Source organism: Pinus tabuliformis, chromosome 1_1 (assembly GCF_031772625.1).
Source record: "Pinus tabuliformis cultivar Carrire ecotype Pingquan chromosome 1_1, CPIR1, whole genome shotgun sequence".
In the NCBI taxonomy this organism is placed as follows: domain Eukaryota; kingdom Viridiplantae; phylum Streptophyta; class Pinopsida; order Pinales; family Pinaceae; genus Pinus; species Pinus tabuliformis.
In genome coordinates this window covers 418,578,081-418,597,394 of record NC_142297.1, presented here as the reverse complement: position 1 = coordinate 418,597,394, position 19,314 = coordinate 418,578,081, and the positions used below count along the sequence as shown (strand labels likewise).

Sequence of the window (19,314 nt, the reverse complement as noted above, 5' to 3'; positions counted from 1 at the left end):
TGCAAATGTTGCAGAACTTGGAAAATTTGATGCATCGCATACGGAGTAGTTTTGAGCATCTTACAGTGCTGGATGTTCCTGTAACAGCAACGTCGAGATCTCCTGTGTTGCTCAGTAATGTCCAATCACACAGTGCAATATTGATGTGCTTCATCACCCACGGGCACGGGGGTATTCGCTTTCGTGTGAAATTTAAACCAGGTCATGGTCATGCCCGGGATGAACTCTATGACACTGTCACTGACAACCCATCAGGACGAAGAATTCTACAGCTATGCCTTTGGACAGAAGACTCCAAATTATTTAAAGATGAAAATTTATACGATCAGGTTTATGTTTATAAAGTTAACTGTCCTGATCCAACTCAAATCATGGATGCAGAAACTAAGGGATGGATAGTGACACTGGCCAGTAAAACCCAGGCTTTAGAAGTCTGCAAACAAGTCATACATGAGATAAGATCAATGGAAGGTATAATTTTCAGCTGGCAAGTCATGTTGTTTGTCATTGAAGTCATGCTAAATTTCTTGCTTCGAAACATAAATATGCTGTCTCTGAGTGTTGCTATATGGTCTTGATATAATGCAGGTTCAGGTTCAGGAATATCTTTGGAGACTCGAACGGAACAGTTTGGATGAAGTTACTTTTAGTTATAATGGAATGATCAGTGATTCATGGTGATAGCAAAATGAGAAAGCCATTCTCAAATAGCAGGGAAAATGGACGGTTTCATTGTTATTTCCTTGGCCATAATTGTTAGATGGTCTAGTTTTAATAGGTTGAATTTTACAAAAAAATTTAGAGAATAAAATTATTTTTGCATATTTTAATGGCCTATTTTTTTTTTTAAGTTTTTCCAGTAAAGTTTGATCAAAATCTAATTAGAAATTAAGAAAACTATAAACCTTGAATCTATATATTAAAAATTGCAATTTAAATGATGTAACATTGCAATGTTATCAGTTTCCAATTTATTTGCTGTTATTTCTACATTTATTTATTTTTTAAAGAAAAAAAATTTATTATATTTTTTTCTAAATGTATTTTTTATACCAAATTAATTTGGCTTGTTATATTGAATCTAGACGCTTATTCTACAGCCCAATATAAAAAGATGTGTAAATCTGTCTGTACTCCTTTAAAATAAAAATTATGTTCTAAATAGAAAAATAATGTCATTTATGATTAAAAAAATGAATATGTTATACAGTAATCAAACAATTACGCAATAGATCAATCTATGGATCCCATACCTCATTCTAACAATTACGCAATAGATCAATCTATGGATCCCATACCTCATTCTATCACTCGTACTTTGTCTAGATTTCGGACAAAACTGACAAGAGAATCAGGTTCGTTAGCGATTCACGAATTGGAAGTGTCCGAATATAAAGCATCAACTTCCCTATGATATCTCGCATGTTTAGTAGTACTGCCTTGGGTAATTCCTATTTCATTATGGAAAGGTTTGGAGCCTTGGGTTACAAATTGGTGGAATACGGTTAAATCTCCGAAATTTTTTGATTATCTCTAGGAACAAAATGCTCTGGGAAGATTTGAGAAAATAGAAGAACTATTCTTGTTAGAAAGAATGTTGGAAGATTCTTTGGGAACACATTCACAATCTCTTCGTATAGAGATTCACAAAGAAACGATCCAATTGGTCGAAATGTACAATGAAGATTGTATCCAGATAATATCACATTTATTAACACATCTAATAGGTTTTGCTTTTATAAGTGCTTATATCATTCTGGGTAAAAATAAACTCGCTATTATCAATTCTTGGATCCAAGAATTCTTCTATAGTCTGAGCGATACAATGAAAGCTTTTCTAATTCTTTTAGCAACCGATCTATGTATTGGGTTTCATTCACCCCATGGTTGGGAATTGATGATCGATTTGATCTCCGAAAGTTATGGATTTGCCCATAATGAACGAATCATATATGGTCTTGTTTCAACTTTTCCAGTCATCTTAGATACGATTCTTAAATATTGGATCTTCCGTCGTTTCAATCGTATATCTCCTTCACTTGTAGTAATTTATCATTCGATGAATGAATAAAGAATAGGTAGGTTGTTTTCTCCGACCGAAACAATTGAAACAGAATAATAAAGTGTTTTCCGTGTTCAGGAATTAGCTATTCCTCCCCTTCATTCTTCTCCTGGTGCGAGACTTCCGATTTCTTATTTTTAGGTTTGGTTGAATCAATATAGTAGCAGAATTTTTGACAGGTAACTATGATAGCTACCTACTCTCGCCCCAAAAATGATTTGGAACCAATAATTGAACCATGCAAAATAGAAATACTTATGAATGGGCGAAAAATATGACTCGGTTAATTTCCGTACTGGTCATGATACATATCATAACTTGGACATCCATTTCGAATGCATATCCCATTTTTGCACAGCAGGGTTATGAAAATCCCCGAGAAGCCATTGGACGTATTGTATGTGCCAATTGTCACTTGGAAAAAAAACCTGTGGATATTGAGGTTCCACAGTCCGTGCTTCCCAATACCGTATTTGAAGCAGTTGTTAAGATCCCCTATGATATGCACATGAATCAAGTTCTTGCTAATGGCAAGAAAGGGGCTTTAAATGTAGGAGTTGTTCTAATTTTACCCGAGGGCTTTTAATTAGCCCCTCTGGATCGTATTTCCCCTGAGATTAGACAAAAGACGGGTAATCTTTATTTTTAGAACTATCGTCCCAATAAAAAAAACATTATTGTAATAGGTCCTGTTCCCGGTCAAAAATATAGTGAACTTATGTTCCCCATCCTTTCACCAGATCCTTCTACTGATAAAGAAGCTCACTTCTTGAAATATCCCATATATGTGGGTGGTAATAGAGGAAGAGGACAAATTTATCCCGACGAGAGTAAAAGCAACAATACGGTCTATAGTGCTTCAGCAACAGGAAGAGTGAGCAAAATTTTACTTAAAGAAAAGGGTGGATATGAGATAACTATCGATAATACATCAAACAGTGGGCAAGTGGTTGACATTATACCTCCAGGACCGGAGCTTCTTATTTCAGAAGGCGAATTGATCAAGGTCGATCAGCCATTAACGAATAACCCTAATTTGGGTGGATTTGGTCAAGGACATGCAGAGATAGTACTTCAAGATCCATTACATGTTAAAGGTCTTTTATTATTCTTAGCATTTGTCATTCTGGCACAGATATTTTTGGTCCTTAAGAAGAAACAATTTGAGAAAGTTCAATTGGCCGAGATGAATCTTTAGGTCCATAGATTTTTGAACATGAAGTCTACTTATTGATTCAAAAATGAATACCCCTTCGGAGCCCTTTATCCTTCTTCTCCCTTATATATTCTTGATAAAATGTTCATTTAGATCTAAATTGGAATAAAATTGAAATAGGGAGTGACTCCATAAGCACTGGAACAGATCAACTTGTTGAACGATCCCCGATATGCTATATCGTGTACTATATACATGCCATTCCCTCCTTTCCTTGTCCAAACGATCCGGAAAATAGAGATAGATCATAGGGAGGAGAGATGAGGAGAATAACTAAGCAATCTTGGAGAAGATTCCTATTTTCTCTGATCCCATTCTCCTATTTCATTATTCGAAGAACTAATTGGGTTTTCGATCTTGTCCTATTCGTCAATTCCTTCGTAATTTGAAGATTATTTTGTACGTTATACTGAAAATTTCTAAAGAAGGAAGAGCAGACAAGTAAGGGGCAATATCACTCCAAAAAAAAAAAACCTATAAAACTTTTGATATGGTTTATTCCTAATGATAGAAAATGAATAAAAGGTGTTTTTCCTCCTCTTTTATTTTGTAAGCCAAAAAAATAGAAGAAAATATTCTATATGCACATTTAGATTCTCATAGTTCCGGTTTTTACAAAAACTTCGCATAATCTTCCATCAGATAAATGAGCAAACATTTAGTACTTAATATTATCTGTTTTTCTGTTGTTCCTTCGACAGATATTTAAATTTGATCGATCCAAATTTTTCCGATCATATAGCGGAAGAATAGATTGGCTCATCACTTGACTGAAAGGCATTGAATGAAGTAAATGACAGAGTCATTTTATTTGTACGAATCTTCTCTTCTAATTCAGATTAATATAGACAGAATCTCAAAAAGAGATTTCGATAAGGCCTTACCCTTCTTTGAAGGGTAAGGCCTTATCGGATTTTCACTTTCGCATGTATATTATTTCCCACAGTAAGTGCATTTCCCCTACTATAGGGATGACCCTAATCCGGAATATGAACCATAGAAAAAGACACCCAATAGACCAATCACGATAATACCAGTTACAGTACCTATCAACCAAAGAGGGATCCTTCCAGTGGTATCGGCCATTTCTCTTACTCCCTTTCACATTTTCTTAAGTGGTCATACTCGAGACATAAACAGTCATAGCATAGATAATTATGCGTACTGGATCTCTTCGAATGGAGTGAGAATATTATCATTGTTCCTAATTGAAAAAATAATTGGAGAATGGAACAGCAAGTACAAAAATTAGTAGCAACCCCCAGTAGAGACTGGTACGATTCAATTCAACATTTTGGTCGTTCGAGTTCGGTTGTGTCATATCTACATACTTCCTCTTCCTTTAGTATAGAGTTTATCGTTGGATGAACTGCATTGTCGATATTGATCCCAAGAAAAACACTGTAGGGATAGCTAGCCCGTGAACGACCAACCATCTAACTGTAAAAATTGGATAAGTTCTATCTATAGTCATTAGTGCCTCCTAAAAAGATCTGGTAAATTCATCGAGTTGCTCTAACGGATCGAAACGGCCAGTTACTAATGGAACCTCTTGTCGACTTTCTCTAAAATACTCATTTGGCCGGGGGCTCCCGAACACATCATAAGCCAAACCCGTGCTTATAAAAAACCAACCTGCAATGAATAGAGAAGGTATGGTAATGTTATGGATAACCCAATATCTAATACTAGTAATAATGTCAGCAAAGGAGCGTTCTCCCATATTCCCAGACATGCTCAGCTCCATATATTATTGTAAAGTCAGTCAAGGGGGAATTGATCCCATGAAAGATAGAGATCAGGAAATGGAAAACTACTGATATCTTCTCCAATCCTTGTTCGATTGTCAATGTTATACCAAGGGTATCTTTAAAGTCTACTGGACCAGTATAGCTAGCTTTCTTCTGACACAGTAATACAATTTTGATGAGTATCGAGAAGGAACGGGATAGAATGATTCTGTTCTTGCCAGCAGTTATTCTATCTCTGTTTGGTCGACTAAATCCCAGCAGAAAGAAGAGAATATTTCATGTTCTGAGGTACGTCCGGGCGTAAGGAACCCCAACTCCCTCAATCGATGTTGTAACAATAGCGTAGTGGAAATTTTCGATTGGAATTAGCTTCTGCATACGGGTGGCTTTAAAACCGAAAAAGAGGATGAGTGCCGCTTGCAAAGGATATCAATCACTATCAATAAAACTCATCCAGAATATTATTCTTTTATATTCTTCCTTTTTCATTCCGACATGACATTATGCCCGTGTAGATGAACCCAGTAATTCAAATTGCACAGGGATCATTGGTGCTACACAGATGTATGTTGCTTTTCCAATAGTATCCGGCACAGATGGAGTTATGCCACAGACTTATTATATAGTACCTTGTATTAACGAGTAGGTGTTACTTATTAGATAAAACCAAGTGGATAGTGCAATAGAACCTAGTCAATTTTAGGTATGTGAAATTACAAGTTACTCTTTGCAATAGGTGGAATTTTTGTAATATCGGGCTCTACTCGCTCTAATAATTAATATTGAAAAAAACTAATCCGTCTAGAGGGTCGAATGATTGGATCAATAAGATCGAGAAATGAAAGGACAAACTGGATATTCATATTATTTCTTACACCTAAACGTGAAATTCACAAAACTTTGTCTATGTCTGTGGAGAGTTTTCTTTCGGTCCAGTCTCTGGACCGATAGCTACTGGTAAAAAGATAATGCCAGGTGATCCAATCGTACTGATTGAGAATTCATTCACCTTGTAAGAAGATTACATTCGACAATTTGTGAAGGGGTTTGTCGGTGCTATTCATTAGTTGCTCGATGAATGATATCTAGGATAATGAAGAGATTTCTACTATAGATCTCCTCTCATCCATGTTCATTCATACATATCCTATAGTAGATATAGGATCCTGAATTGGTACGAATTGGGACAATTGATCTTTTGTATTATGATCTCAAGGTTACGAAAAGAAAAATTTAGGTAATTGTCTCATGAAGATATGTATAAACCATATTTCATTCAGTCCTTCCATGCCTAGTATAACTATAATTAGTTATTTCGGTTTCTTATTGGCTTCTATCATTTTCACCCTAGTCCTATTCATTAGTTCGAGCAAGATACAACTTATTCAAAATGAAGGAAGGGGAAACCCTTTCAGTTCACTATTTCAATTTCAATAATTTTGTTTATTCCCTCTATATAAATTTATGATCATTGAGATTCATAGTAAATTAAGGGTACTATCCAGTATAGCTATTATCCCTACTTATTCCGTTGAATAGAAATGATTGAGGCTTTGCCATCCGGAATTGTGTTAGGTCTAATTCCTATAACTTTGGTCGGATTATTCGTAACTGCATATTCACAATACCGACGTGGTGATCAATTGGATATTTGATCCTGGAATATCCTCCAATTTCATTGGCCTCCTACTTTTCCTGGGAGGTCAGATTCCATTGCTCGTTCCAGTTAGAATGAATTATCGATAATTTTGAGGGTTGGATTTGATAGTAACAGAATCATGCTCTGTAGGATTTGAACCTATGGCATCAGGTTTTGGAGACCTACGTTCTATTGAACTAAACTTAGAGTGCTTTCTTTAATATTCGGAGATGAAGGAAAAATACCTTTTGTTGATACTCTTAGAGCAAAACACTTTCACATCTGATACGATTCAATTATTTGATGTTCCCGTCGAATCGATATCAAATGATCTTTCATTCCTTTCTTTCCATAGAAAAGAAGGGAAAGGTAGGGATGACAGGAATTGAACCTGCAACATTTTGTACCCAAAACAAACACGCTACCAAGCTACGCTACATCCCTTCTAATCATTAGACAATGTTATTTTAATTTTATTTTATAGAATTCGAAATTTGTTTCCCACATTTTTCCACCTTCATTTCTCTTCGGTCTCGTGAGTGAAAAGACTTTATACATGTAGGGTCTATTATCTAGAATATCACTATTAATTATGGTGATGAAACATCTTTTTCCTTTTCTATAAATAGGACCATAGCCCGGATCACATTATATATATTCATCAATTTCGAGTTTTCTCTAGGATTCATAACTATTGATACGGTTGAATCACTTACACATTATGATCAATAAGGAGAATTTACAATGCAAGATCTAAAGACCTATCTTTCCACAGCGCCTGTGTTAGCTATTTTATGCGTCAGATTTTTAGCCAGCCTATTGATAGAAATCAATCGTTTTTTTCCAGATGCTCTTATTCTTTCCTTTTTTTAATTTTTTTCCTCCCCTTAAAGCCAAGGGAAAAAAGATTATGCTAGATTGACTTCTCCTACCTCTTGGAGAAATTAGTGCATTCAGCCCCAAAAAGGATCTAAGTTTAGGACTGGAAGGGGTTAGAATTCAAGTAGAAATATCGATCTAAAGATTCTTTCCACATTCAATTTTGTAAGTAAAACTGAAAACTCACTCCTGATCAATCATTTTTTTACTTTCAAATGTTTCACCGTAGGATCTCCAGCTATCAACTTCTATCCCTTTTCCCTTTTTCTTTTTGAGGTTGAAAAGCAAAACCAATATTCAGAGTAAGTTTATGGCCAAGAGCGGAGATATAAGAGTAACAATTACTTTGGAGTGCACTAGTTGTACCCAAGATAGTGTTTATAAATTCCCGGGGATTTCTAGATATACGACTCGGAAAAATCGACGCAATACACCTATTCGATTGGAATCAAATAAATTTTGTCCCTATTATTACAAGCATACCATTCATGGAGAGATAATAATAAAAAAGAGATTAAACGTACTGCTCCTACCCATGGATAGGAATAAATCATAGATATAAAAAGAAATGGTATTTCAACAAGATCTTTAATGGAACAATATTTTAAAAAGATTTGGAATAAATAGCATTCAAAAGGTTCATGAAACAAACTATGGATAAACCCAAGCAATCTTTTCATAGACATTTGAAACCAATTCGCAGACGTTTGAAACCAATTCGTAGATATTTGAAACCAATTCGTAGACATTTGTCACCTATTAGGTCGGGAGATCGTATCGATTATAAAAATATGAGCCTAATTAGTCAATTTATTAGTGAACAAGGAAAAATATTATCGGGCCGAGTGAATAGATTAACTTCAAAACAACAACGTCTAATGACTAACACTGTTAAACGAGCTCGTATTCTATCTTTGTTACCTTTTCTTTATAATGAAAACTAATTTGATCCATGGAAAATAAGCCTACTCCTTAATCAAATCGGAGCTGGAATATCTGTTCGATAAAGATGCAAATCTTGAGTCTATTATTGAAAAAGTCAACAAGATTTCATTTTTGGAAAAGAAATGGATTGAATTATTTTCGTTCATTTCCAATCCAATATGAAAAAACTTTTCAATATTTTGACCTTCCCGGAGGGAATTCTCCGGGAGAATCTGTTCTATCCATTCCATCTTTACCTATTTATTTCATCTATACCTAACCTATTTCATCATACGATAAGTTGTTAAAGATGGTGGAAAAGCAATTACTATCTAATACAGCGATTTGTGCAAGTGTTTTACGATTTGGAAGCAACTGCCTCTTGTACAAATATTGGATGAATCTATTATAAGAAACCCCGTTGGCACGAGTTGCTGCATTGATCCGAGTAATCCACAAACGACGAAGATCTCTCTTGTGTTTACCTCTATCTCGGTGGGCGGAAACTAAGGCTCTAGCTTTCCGTTGGTTAGCAGTTCGAAAAAGTTTCGAATGGGCCCCTCGAGAGCCTGATACAAGTGCAAGAATTTTTTTCCGATGTTTTTGAGCTATATATCCATGTTTCACTCTAGTCATTGAAGTTTACTCTCATGAATAGCTAATATTTTTCTCGGTTAGTCATTTGTTTTGTTTGGTCCATTGAGAATAACACTGATTCTTCTTATTTAGAAAATAAAAGTTCCAATGGCTTTTGCTACTGCAACCTTCCCAACCATAATTCCCTTTGGATAGGCATCTTCCCGGTAGGCAAGCACTGGGACCTTGTACTGAGAATGAGAAAAAATCATGGGTTTCATCGTTTCTATGGTTCTTTCTCCAACGGTAAGATCCTCTCTATATGCCGGAGCCTTTTATTCATTTCTGAAATATGAGATGAGTATGTTATCGGTAACTTGTACGGTTTACCATCTCCAACTCTACTCTTGAATCATTAAGTAATAAATACTTTCATTACAAGATCTATTAATACAGTAACGACATGTAATTCGAGGGTTGGCCTACCCGTTGTTCCGTTCTCGCGGCAATATGAGCATAAACTTTATGCTTCTTCAATTTGCATGATTTCCCCGCTCATTGCTCAATGGATTGATGACCATTCGCTACCAATGAGGAATTGCTTTTAATCCCACATCAAGGTGATTGGATTTGCACCAATGGAAACCATAAATTATGTAAATCAAATGTTTAAATCTTATACTTTTCAAAAATACTTCAACTAGATATTTAAATAAACTATTTGAATATATTAACTAATTTTTATGTGATATCAACTTCAAATATATCTATATAAACAAAAAATACAATATCTATTCTTATTCTATATCTATTCTATTTAACATTCAAAAATACAATTTAACAATAAAAAATAAAATATTATATTTTTCACTCTGAAAAAATAGCTTTCAAAAGATGATTTTTCTTAACTTATATTAAATTGGTTATTAAAATATATATATATATATATATGACCGTATGTGCAGATTACCTTTTAGTATTATACGGTATATCGAAATGATAGTTAAGAATGTTGTTTTATATTTTTTAACGGGTTAATGACACCATGCATAGATAAACTTGTGGTAATAGTGGTGTGCAAGTAAACTTTTTTCCAAATTTTCCTATTATTTATTTTCCAGTTTGAAATGATTTTCAAATTATATATGTGTATCATTTCAAATTATATTATATGTAATTTTTTAATGTTAAAATAATGGACTAAATTGATGATTATAAAGAAAAAAAATTTCCAAGTATGTCATTGTTTTTGTTTTTTTTAAGTATATATTTTTTTTTGGACATGGTGCATGAGGATCCAATGGCGTGAAACCTGAAACCAACCTGTCTTTTGTACCAATTTTGCCTTAAGACTAAAGAATTTTGACTCAACCTTGATCATTACGCGCATGGGACAGGTTGATCATTACGCGCACGGGGATGGGACCCAACCTTCATCATTAACCGCGTGGGTTAAGTTGTTCATTCTGCGCACGGGGTTAAACTATGAGGAAAATTTAAACGGAATCCCGTAGTCTAATTAGTCAAGGAATTGCTTGGAAAGTTATGTAAATTTCAGTCATATTTAAAAAAATCCGGAAAAGATTTTTATAAATCCAAGTTATAATTGTTAAACTTCAAAATTTTAGGTGTTTTAGACATTTTTTATGGTGCTGAATCCATTTCCACCATCAAAACCACGATTCAAACACTGTCTCTACAATTCCAGCCACTTTTGACCGTACGAGCAATTCCTCCGCCTCGTTAGACGACTCCAAATGAAATTGGTGGCCTTAACCTAAAGGGTTAGGCCAATGCCTGAAGGGTAAGGCCGATGAACTATATGACCAGAAATTACAACAAAGGGCAGAAGCTGCGCCGGTAGTGGAGGGTAGAAATTGGCTCACAAAATCAATGATCCACAAAAAAATAGTGTGATCCCTTGTGACATCAGCACAGGAGGTAGAGTTATTGGATAGGAATTGTTTATAAAGGTGGAAGAATTACCTGGACTGTTAAAAGTGGTCGGAATTGGAATAAAATAATTTCAAGAATTGTGTAAATGCAGTGTTTGAATCATGTGTTTTTTATGGCAAAAATAAATTCAGCACAATTAAAAAATGTCTAGACCAATAAAATTAAAAATTTTAATAGTTTTTATTTAGATTTACAAAAATCTTTGCTCGATTTTTTCAAAATATAACCAAAATTTCCATAACTTTTTTAGCAAAAAAAACTATAATTTTTATACTGCAGCTATGGAATATATTCCGTCTAATGGTCCAGAGGGCGATGGATCGTTGGGTCTCCATCCGGAACCTCAAAGCATAACCGTGGTAGACCGTTGGGTCTTCACCCCGAACCTTAGGGGATGGCCCCCGTGTGACGTCAACACGAGAGGGGTGGAGTTAAATTTGAGAGGCACTTTTATTTAGTATAGAATTTTTTTTGATGGTTTTATTTCCAAATTGTGTTTTTTAATAATTTTTAATATTTATTTTTATCATTCATTTAATTTTAATTTTTGTAAATTGTATTCATAATTGTACTTATATGAAAATCAAATAGTTGTATAAGTCTCTAAATTTTGAAGTGAATGCAATTGAATTTTGAAGACATTAGGGTAAAAAACAACATACAGTTGCCAAAAATAAGTTTCCAAGATTTAGATTTTGGTTTTTTTTTCAATAGGAAATTTTTTTTCTTTGATTATCGAAAAGAAAGAGGTTACACTAGCCAAAGCCTTTGTCACTCATAATAAGACCAAAATTGGACAAAAATATTGTAACAAGATACAAAAAAACATCCTAATACCAGATATCAAGGGGAAAAACACTCAACATAGGAGCAAGAAAACAAGCAGAGAAAGCTCAGAACTCGTAAAGGGGACAATTATCATTGGCTCCTATCCGCAAATGTAGGGTGACTCATCATTGTTATTCAAGGAAAACCATTCCACCTAAAATTATTAATTGGTGATCTATAAAGGGCTTTCAATCCTCCAAAATGCCTAAGATTTTTAGACAATTAACATGTTTCCTTGAATAAAAAAACCAACTCTTAATTAATAAATATAATGATTAATATGCTATAAATATTTTACACTATCATCTCAATTTATTTTTATTTTATTGTTTTGTTTACATTTCCTAAATTTTTGTAAATATTTCCTTCTGCTTGCTTAAATCTCAAAAAAAAATCAAAATAGATTTTATAAGTTGGTATATTTTTTAAGGGCTTTTGAGATTTCAACTCAATTTTTTATTTTCCTTTCTAAAATGTAATAGGTAACAAGATTTAACCTGATTAAAAAGGGAAAGTGAAATTGGTTGAAAATCAATATTCGAGAAATAGGCACAGGTAACTGCTAATGAATTTGACATTAGCCATAGTATAGTTATACCTAGACAAAGCAGTCATGGAAGTGAGACTTCAACAATCCTACAACCTGTGTGATGTTTGCACTCAAATAAGCTCCCATGCGCTGCCATACTATCGACTCCAACGACAGGCAACTCGTGCTATAGAACATCCAAGAAAGACCCGCCACGGGAGATGGCAGAGAATTGACAATGCCACCATAGATCAAAAACACACACAGATTAACGAAAGCCAGAGTCATGATAAACTTGGCCATGTCGGCTACAACTTGGATTTGCTTTGATATGAAACAGATTCTTTAATCCTGCTATGTTATATGAACATTGTGTGTTATCAGATGCAAAAATTCCAATCCAAACAAGACCAGCGCATCTGTGGTAATAAAATAATCCGACTCCTAAAATGTTTTGCAAATTATTGACACTAAACTTGCTAAGATAAATATCAAATAACAAACACAAAATTCTTCAATATTGTAGTAATAATCCAACATAAGAGCAAATTTTACTCGATTCAAATGAAGGAAATCGAATGGCCTTTTAGACCTGTCACACATGAGAGCTCTCATTGTCGAGCTACATTTATAGGCCTTAAGATGCAGGGGCATAATTTTTCAAACTTGTGACATGGCCAACTTCGCATGTCTAAATCGCATTAAATGCACTTGAATATAAGTACCCTACACACATGTCATGTCACAGTTGAGATTGTACTTTAATTCCTTTAATTCCATGTGAAGATACAATCTTCACATGGAATTAAAGTACAATCTCAACCGTGACATGACATGGCGTGCGTGTAGGGTAATTGATATTCAATTGCATTTAATGCTATTTAGACATTCGTAGTTGGCCACGTCACAAGTTTGAAAAATTATGCCCTTGCATCTGAAGGCCTATAAATATAGCTCGGCAATAAGAGCTCTCACGCATGACACATCTGAAAGGCCAGTCGATTTCCTTCATTTCAATCGAGTAAGCCTGCAAATCTGCTTTTATGTTGGATTGATATTACAATATTGAAGAATTTTGTCTTTGTTATTTGATATTTATCTTAGCAAGTTTAGTGTCAATAATTTACAAAACATTTTAGGATTCAAATTGTTTTATTATCACAGATGCATTGGTCTTGTTTAGATTGGGATTTTTGCATCTGATAACACGCAATGTTCATATAACGCAGCAGGATCAAAGAATCCGCTTCAAATCAAAGCAAATCCAAGTTGTCGTCAACATGGCCAAGTTTATCATGGCTCTAACTTCTGTTATTCTATGTATGTTTGTGATCTATGGTGGTGCTATCAGTTCTCTGTCATCTCCCTTGGTGGGTCTTTCTTAGACGTTCTTACATCACAAGTTGCCTGTCATTGGAGTCGATAGTGTAGCAGCTCATGGGGAGCTTATTTGAGTACAGACAACACACAAGTTGTAGGATTGTTGAGGTTCCACTTCCACGACTCCTTTTTCCAGGTATAATTATACTATGGCCAATGTCAAATTCATTAGTAGTTACCTATGCCTGTTTCTCTGATATTGATTTTCAACCAATTCCACTTTCCCTTTTTAATCGAGTTAAATCTTGTTACCTATTACAATTGTAGAAGGAAAATAAAAATTGATTTGAAATCTCAAAAGTCGATATTTAAATATACTTCTAAATCGCATTAAATGCACTTGAATATAAGTACCCTACACACATGTCATGTCACAGTTGAGATTGTACTTTAATTCCTTTAATTCCATGTGAAGATACAATCTTCACATGGAATTAAAGTACAATCTCAACCGTGACATGACATGGCGTGCGTGTAGGGTAATTGATATTCAATTGCATTTAATGCTATTTAGACATTCGTAGTTGGCCACGTCACAAGTTTGAAAAATTATGCCCTTGCATCTGAAGGCCTATAAATATAGCTCGGCAATAAGAGCTCTCACGCGTGACACATCTGAAAGGCCAGTCGATTTCCTTCATTTCAATCGAGTAAGCCTGCAAATCTGCTTTTATGTTGGATTGATATTACAATATTGAAGAATTTTGTCTTTGTTATTTGATATTTATCTTAGCAAGTTTAGTGTCAATAATTTACAAAACATTTTAGGATTCAAATTGTTTTATTATCACAGATGCATTGGTCTTGTTTAGATTGGGATTTTTGCATCTGATAACACGCAATGTTCATATAACGCAGCAGGATCAAAGAATCCGCTTCAAATCAAAGCAAATCCAAGTTGTCGTCAACATGGCCAAGTTTATCATGGCTCTAACTTCTGTTATTCTATGTATGTTTGTGATCTATGGTGGTGCTATCAGTTCTCTGTCATCTCCCTTGGTGGGTCTTTCTTAGACGTTCTTACATCACAAGTTGCCTGTCATTGGAGTCGATAGTGTAGCAGCTCATGGGGAGCTTATTTGAGTACAGACAACACACAAGTTGTAGGATTGTTGAGGTTCCACTTCCACGACTCCTTTTTCCAGGTATAATTATACTATGGCCAATGTCAAATTCATTAGTAGTTACCTATGCCTGTTTCTCTGATATTGATTTTCAACCAATTCCACTTTCCCTTTTTAATCGAGTTAAATCTTGTTACCTATTACAATTGTAGAAGGAAAATAAAAATTGATTTGAAATCTCAAAAGTCGAGTTACTTTTCAAATATACTTCAACTAGATATTTAAATAAACTATTTGAGTATATTAACTAATTTTTATGTGATATCAACTTCATATATATCTATATAAACAAAAAAATACAATATCTATTCTTACTATATTTATTCTATTTAATATTCAAAAATACAATTTAACAATAAAAATAAAATATCATATTTTTCACTCTAAAAAATACACTTAAAAAATGATTTTTCTTTCACTTATATTAAATTGGTTATATATATATATATATATATATATTAATGAACTATTACCTTTTAGTATTTTACGGTATATCGAAATGATAGTTAAGAATGTTGTTTTATATTTTTTAACCCGTTAATGACACCATGCATAGATAAACTCGGGGTAATAGTGGTGTGCAAGTAAACATTTTTCCTAATATTTCTATTATTTATTTTCCAATTTGAAATGATTTTCAAATTATATATGTGTATCATTTCAAATTATATTATATGTAATTTTGTAATGTTAAAATAATGGAGTAAATTGATGATCATAAAGAATTTTTTTTTCCAGGTATGCCATTGTTTTTGTGTTTTTTTATTAATATATATATTTTTTGGACATGGTGCATGAGGATCCAATGTCGTGAAACCTGAAACCAACCTAATTAGTCAAGGAATTGCTTGAAAAGTTATGTAAATTTCAGTCATATTTAAAAAAAACTGGAAAAGATTTTTATAAATCCAAGTTATAGTTGTTAAACTTCAAAATTTTAGGTGTTTTAGACATTTTTGATGGTGCTGAATCCATTTCCACCATCAAAACCACGATTCAAACACTGTCTCTACAATTCCAGCCACTGTACGAGCAATTCCTCCGCCTCGTTAGACTACTCCAAATGAAATTGGTGGCCTTAACCTAAAAGGTTAGGCCAATGACTGAAGGGTAAGACCGATGAACTATATGACCAGAAATTACAACAAAGGGCAGAAGCTGCGCCGGTAATGGAGGGTAGAAATTGGCTCACAAAATCAATGATCCACAAAAAAAAAATAGTGTGATCGTAGAAATTGGCTCACAAAATCAATGATCCACAAAAAAAAATAGTGTGATCCCTTGTGACATCAGCATGGGAGGTAGAGTTATTGGATAGGAATTGTTTATAGAGGTGGAAGAATTACCTAGACTGTTAAAAGTGGTCGGAATTGGAATAAAATAATTTCAAGAATTGTGTAAATGCAGTGTTTGAATCATGTGTTTTTTATGGTAAAAATAAATTCAGCACAATTAAAAAATGTCTAGAGCAATATAATTAAAAATTTTAATAGTTTTTATTTAGATTTACAAAAAATTTTGCTTGATTTTTTCAAAATATAACCGAAATTTCCATAACTTTTTTAGCAAAAAAAAACCATAATTTTTATACTGCAGCTATGGAATATATTCGGTCTAATGGTCCGGAGGGCGATGGATCGTTGGCTCTCCATCCGGAACCTCAAAGCATATCCGTGGTAGACCGTTGGTTCTTCACCCCGAACCTTAGGGGATGGCCCCCGTGTGACGTCAACACGAGAGGGGTGGAGTTAAATTTGAGAGGCACTTTTATTTAGTATAGAATTTTTTTTGATGGTTTTATTTCCAAATTGTGTTTTTTAATAATTTTTAATATTTATTTTTATCATTCATTTAATTTTAATTTTTGTAAATTGTATTCATAATTGTATTTATATGAAAATCAAATAGTTGTGTAAGTCTTTAAATTTTGAAGTGAATGCAATTGAATTTTGAAGACATTAGGGTAAAAAACAACATACAGTTGCTAAAAATAAGTTTCCAAGGTTTAGATTTTGGTTTTTTTTTCAATAGAAATTTTTTTTTCTTTGATTATCAAAAAGAAAGAGGTTACACTAGCCAAAGCCTTTGTCACTCATAATAAGACCAAAATTGGACAAAAATATTGTAACAAGATACAAAAAAACATCCTAATACCAGATATCAAGGGGAAAAACACTCAACTTAGGAGCAAGAAAACAAGCAGAGAAAGCTCAGAACTCGTAAAAGGGACAATTATCATTGGCTCCTATCCGCAAATGTAGGGTGACTCATCATTGTTATTCAAGAAAAACCATTCCACCTAAAATTATTAATTGGTGATCTATAAAGGGCTTTCAATCCTCCAAAATGGCTAAGATTTTTAGACAGTTAACATGTTTCCTTGAATAAAAAAACCAACTCTTAATTAATAAATATAATGATTAATATGCTATAAATATTTTACACTATCATCTCAATTTATTTTTATTTTATTGTTTTGTTTACATTTCCTAAATTTTTGTAAACATTTCCTTCTGCTTGCTTAAATCTCAAAAAAAAATCAAAATAGATTTTATAAGTTGGTATATTTTTTAAGGGCTTTTGAGATTTCAACTCAATTTTTTATTTTCCTTTCTAAAATGTAATAGGTAACAAGATTTAACCTGATTAAAAAGGGAAAGTGAAATTGGTTGAAAATCAATATTCGAGAAATAGGCACAGGTAACTGCTAATGAATTTGACATTAGCCATAGTATAGTTATACCTAGACAAAGCAGTCATGGAAGTGAGGCTTCAACAATCCTACAACCTGTGTGATGTTTGCACTCAAATAAGCTCCCATGCGCTGCCATACTATCGACTCCAACGACAGGCAACTCATGCTATAGAACATCCAAGAAAGACCCACCACGGGAGATGGCAGAGAATTGACAATGCCACCATAGATCAAAAACACACACATATTAACGAAAGCCAGAGTCATGATAAAGTTGGCCATGTCGGCAACAACTTGGATTTGCTTTGATTTGAAACAGATTCTTTAATCCTGCTGTGTTATATGAACATTGTGTGTTATCAGATGCAAAAATTCCAATCCAAACAAGACCAGCGCATCTGTGGTAATAAAATAATCCGACTCCTAAAATGTTTTGCAAATTATTGACACTAAACTTGCTAAGATAAATATCAAATAACAAACACAAAATTCTTCAATATTGTAGTAATAATCCAACATAAGAGCAAATTTTACTCGATTCAAATGAAGGAAATCGAATGGCCTTTTAGACCTGTCACACATGAGAGCTCTCATTGTCGAGCTACATTTATAGGCCTTAAGATGCAGGGGCATAATTTTTCAAACTTGTGACATGGCCAACTTCGCATGTCTAAATCGCATTAAATGCACTTGAATATAAGTACCCTACACACATGTCATGTCACAGCTGAGATTGTACTTTAATTCCTTTAATTCCATGTGAAGATACAATCTTCACATGGAATTAAAGTACAATCTCAACCGTGACATGACATGGCGTGCGTGTAGGGTACTTGATATTCAATTGCATTTAATGCTATTTAGACATTCGTAGTTGGCCACGTCACAAGTTTGAAAAATTATGCCCTTGCATCTGAAGGCCTATAAATATAGCTCGGCAATAAGAGCTCTCACGCGTGACACATCTGAAAGGCCAGTCGATTTCCTTCATTTCAATCGAGTAAGCCTGCAAATCTGCTTTTATGTTGGATTGATATTACAATATTGAAGAATTTTGTCTTTGTTATTTGATATTTATCTTAGCAAGTTTAGTGTCAATAATTTACAAAACATTTTAGGATTCAAATGGTATTATTATCACACATGCATTGGTCTTGTTTGGATTGGAATTTTTGCATCTGATAACACGCAATGTTCATATAACGCAGCGGGATCAAAGAATCCGCTTCAAATCAAAGCAAATCCAAGTTGTCGTCAACATGGCCAAGTTTATCATGGCTCTAACTTCTGTTATTCTATGTATGTTTGTGATCTATGGTGGTGCTATCAATTCTCTGTCATCTCCCTTGGTGGGTCTTTCTTAGACGTTCTTACATCACAAGTTGCCTGTTATTGGAGTCGATAGTGTAGCAGCTCATGGGGAGCTTATTTGAGTACAGGCAACACACAAGTTGTAGGATTGTTGAGGTTCCACTTCCACCACTCCTTTTTCCATGTATAATTATACTATGGCCAATGTCAAATTCATTAGTAGTTACCTATGCCTGTTTCTCTGATATTGATTTTCAACCAATTCCACTTTCCCTTTTTAATCGAGTTAAATCTTGTTACCTATTACAATTGTAGAAGGAAAATAAAAATTGATTTGAAATCTCAAAAGTCGATCAAAAATATACCAACTTATAAAATCTATTTGATTTTTTTTAGATTTAAGGAAGGCGAGAGGACATGTTTACAGGAATTTGGGAAATGTAA

The 19,314-nt window shown here is 33.9% G+C and overlaps 1 protein-coding gene across 2 annotated transcripts in view; it reads left to right on the top strand.

Annotated features, from left to right (window-relative positions):
* Nucleotides 1-19,314, top strand: part of LOC149213481 (TMV resistance protein N-like) — a 32,397-nt gene that overhangs the window by 5,002 nt on the left and 8,081 nt on the right. Inside the window, exons 6-7 of one of the 2 annotated variants that reach the window (XR_016250827.1) lie at nucleotides 15-471; nucleotides 589-734. Coding sequence is in view for 1 of the 2 variants with exons in the window: in XM_089392025.1 (XP_089248151.1) it covers nucleotides 15-471 (457 nt within the window). In the remaining variant the exon portion in view is untranslated. The remainder of the gene's footprint in view (nucleotides 1-14; nucleotides 472-588; nucleotides 735-19,314) is intronic. The other variant, XM_089392025.1, reaches the window with a different exon arrangement.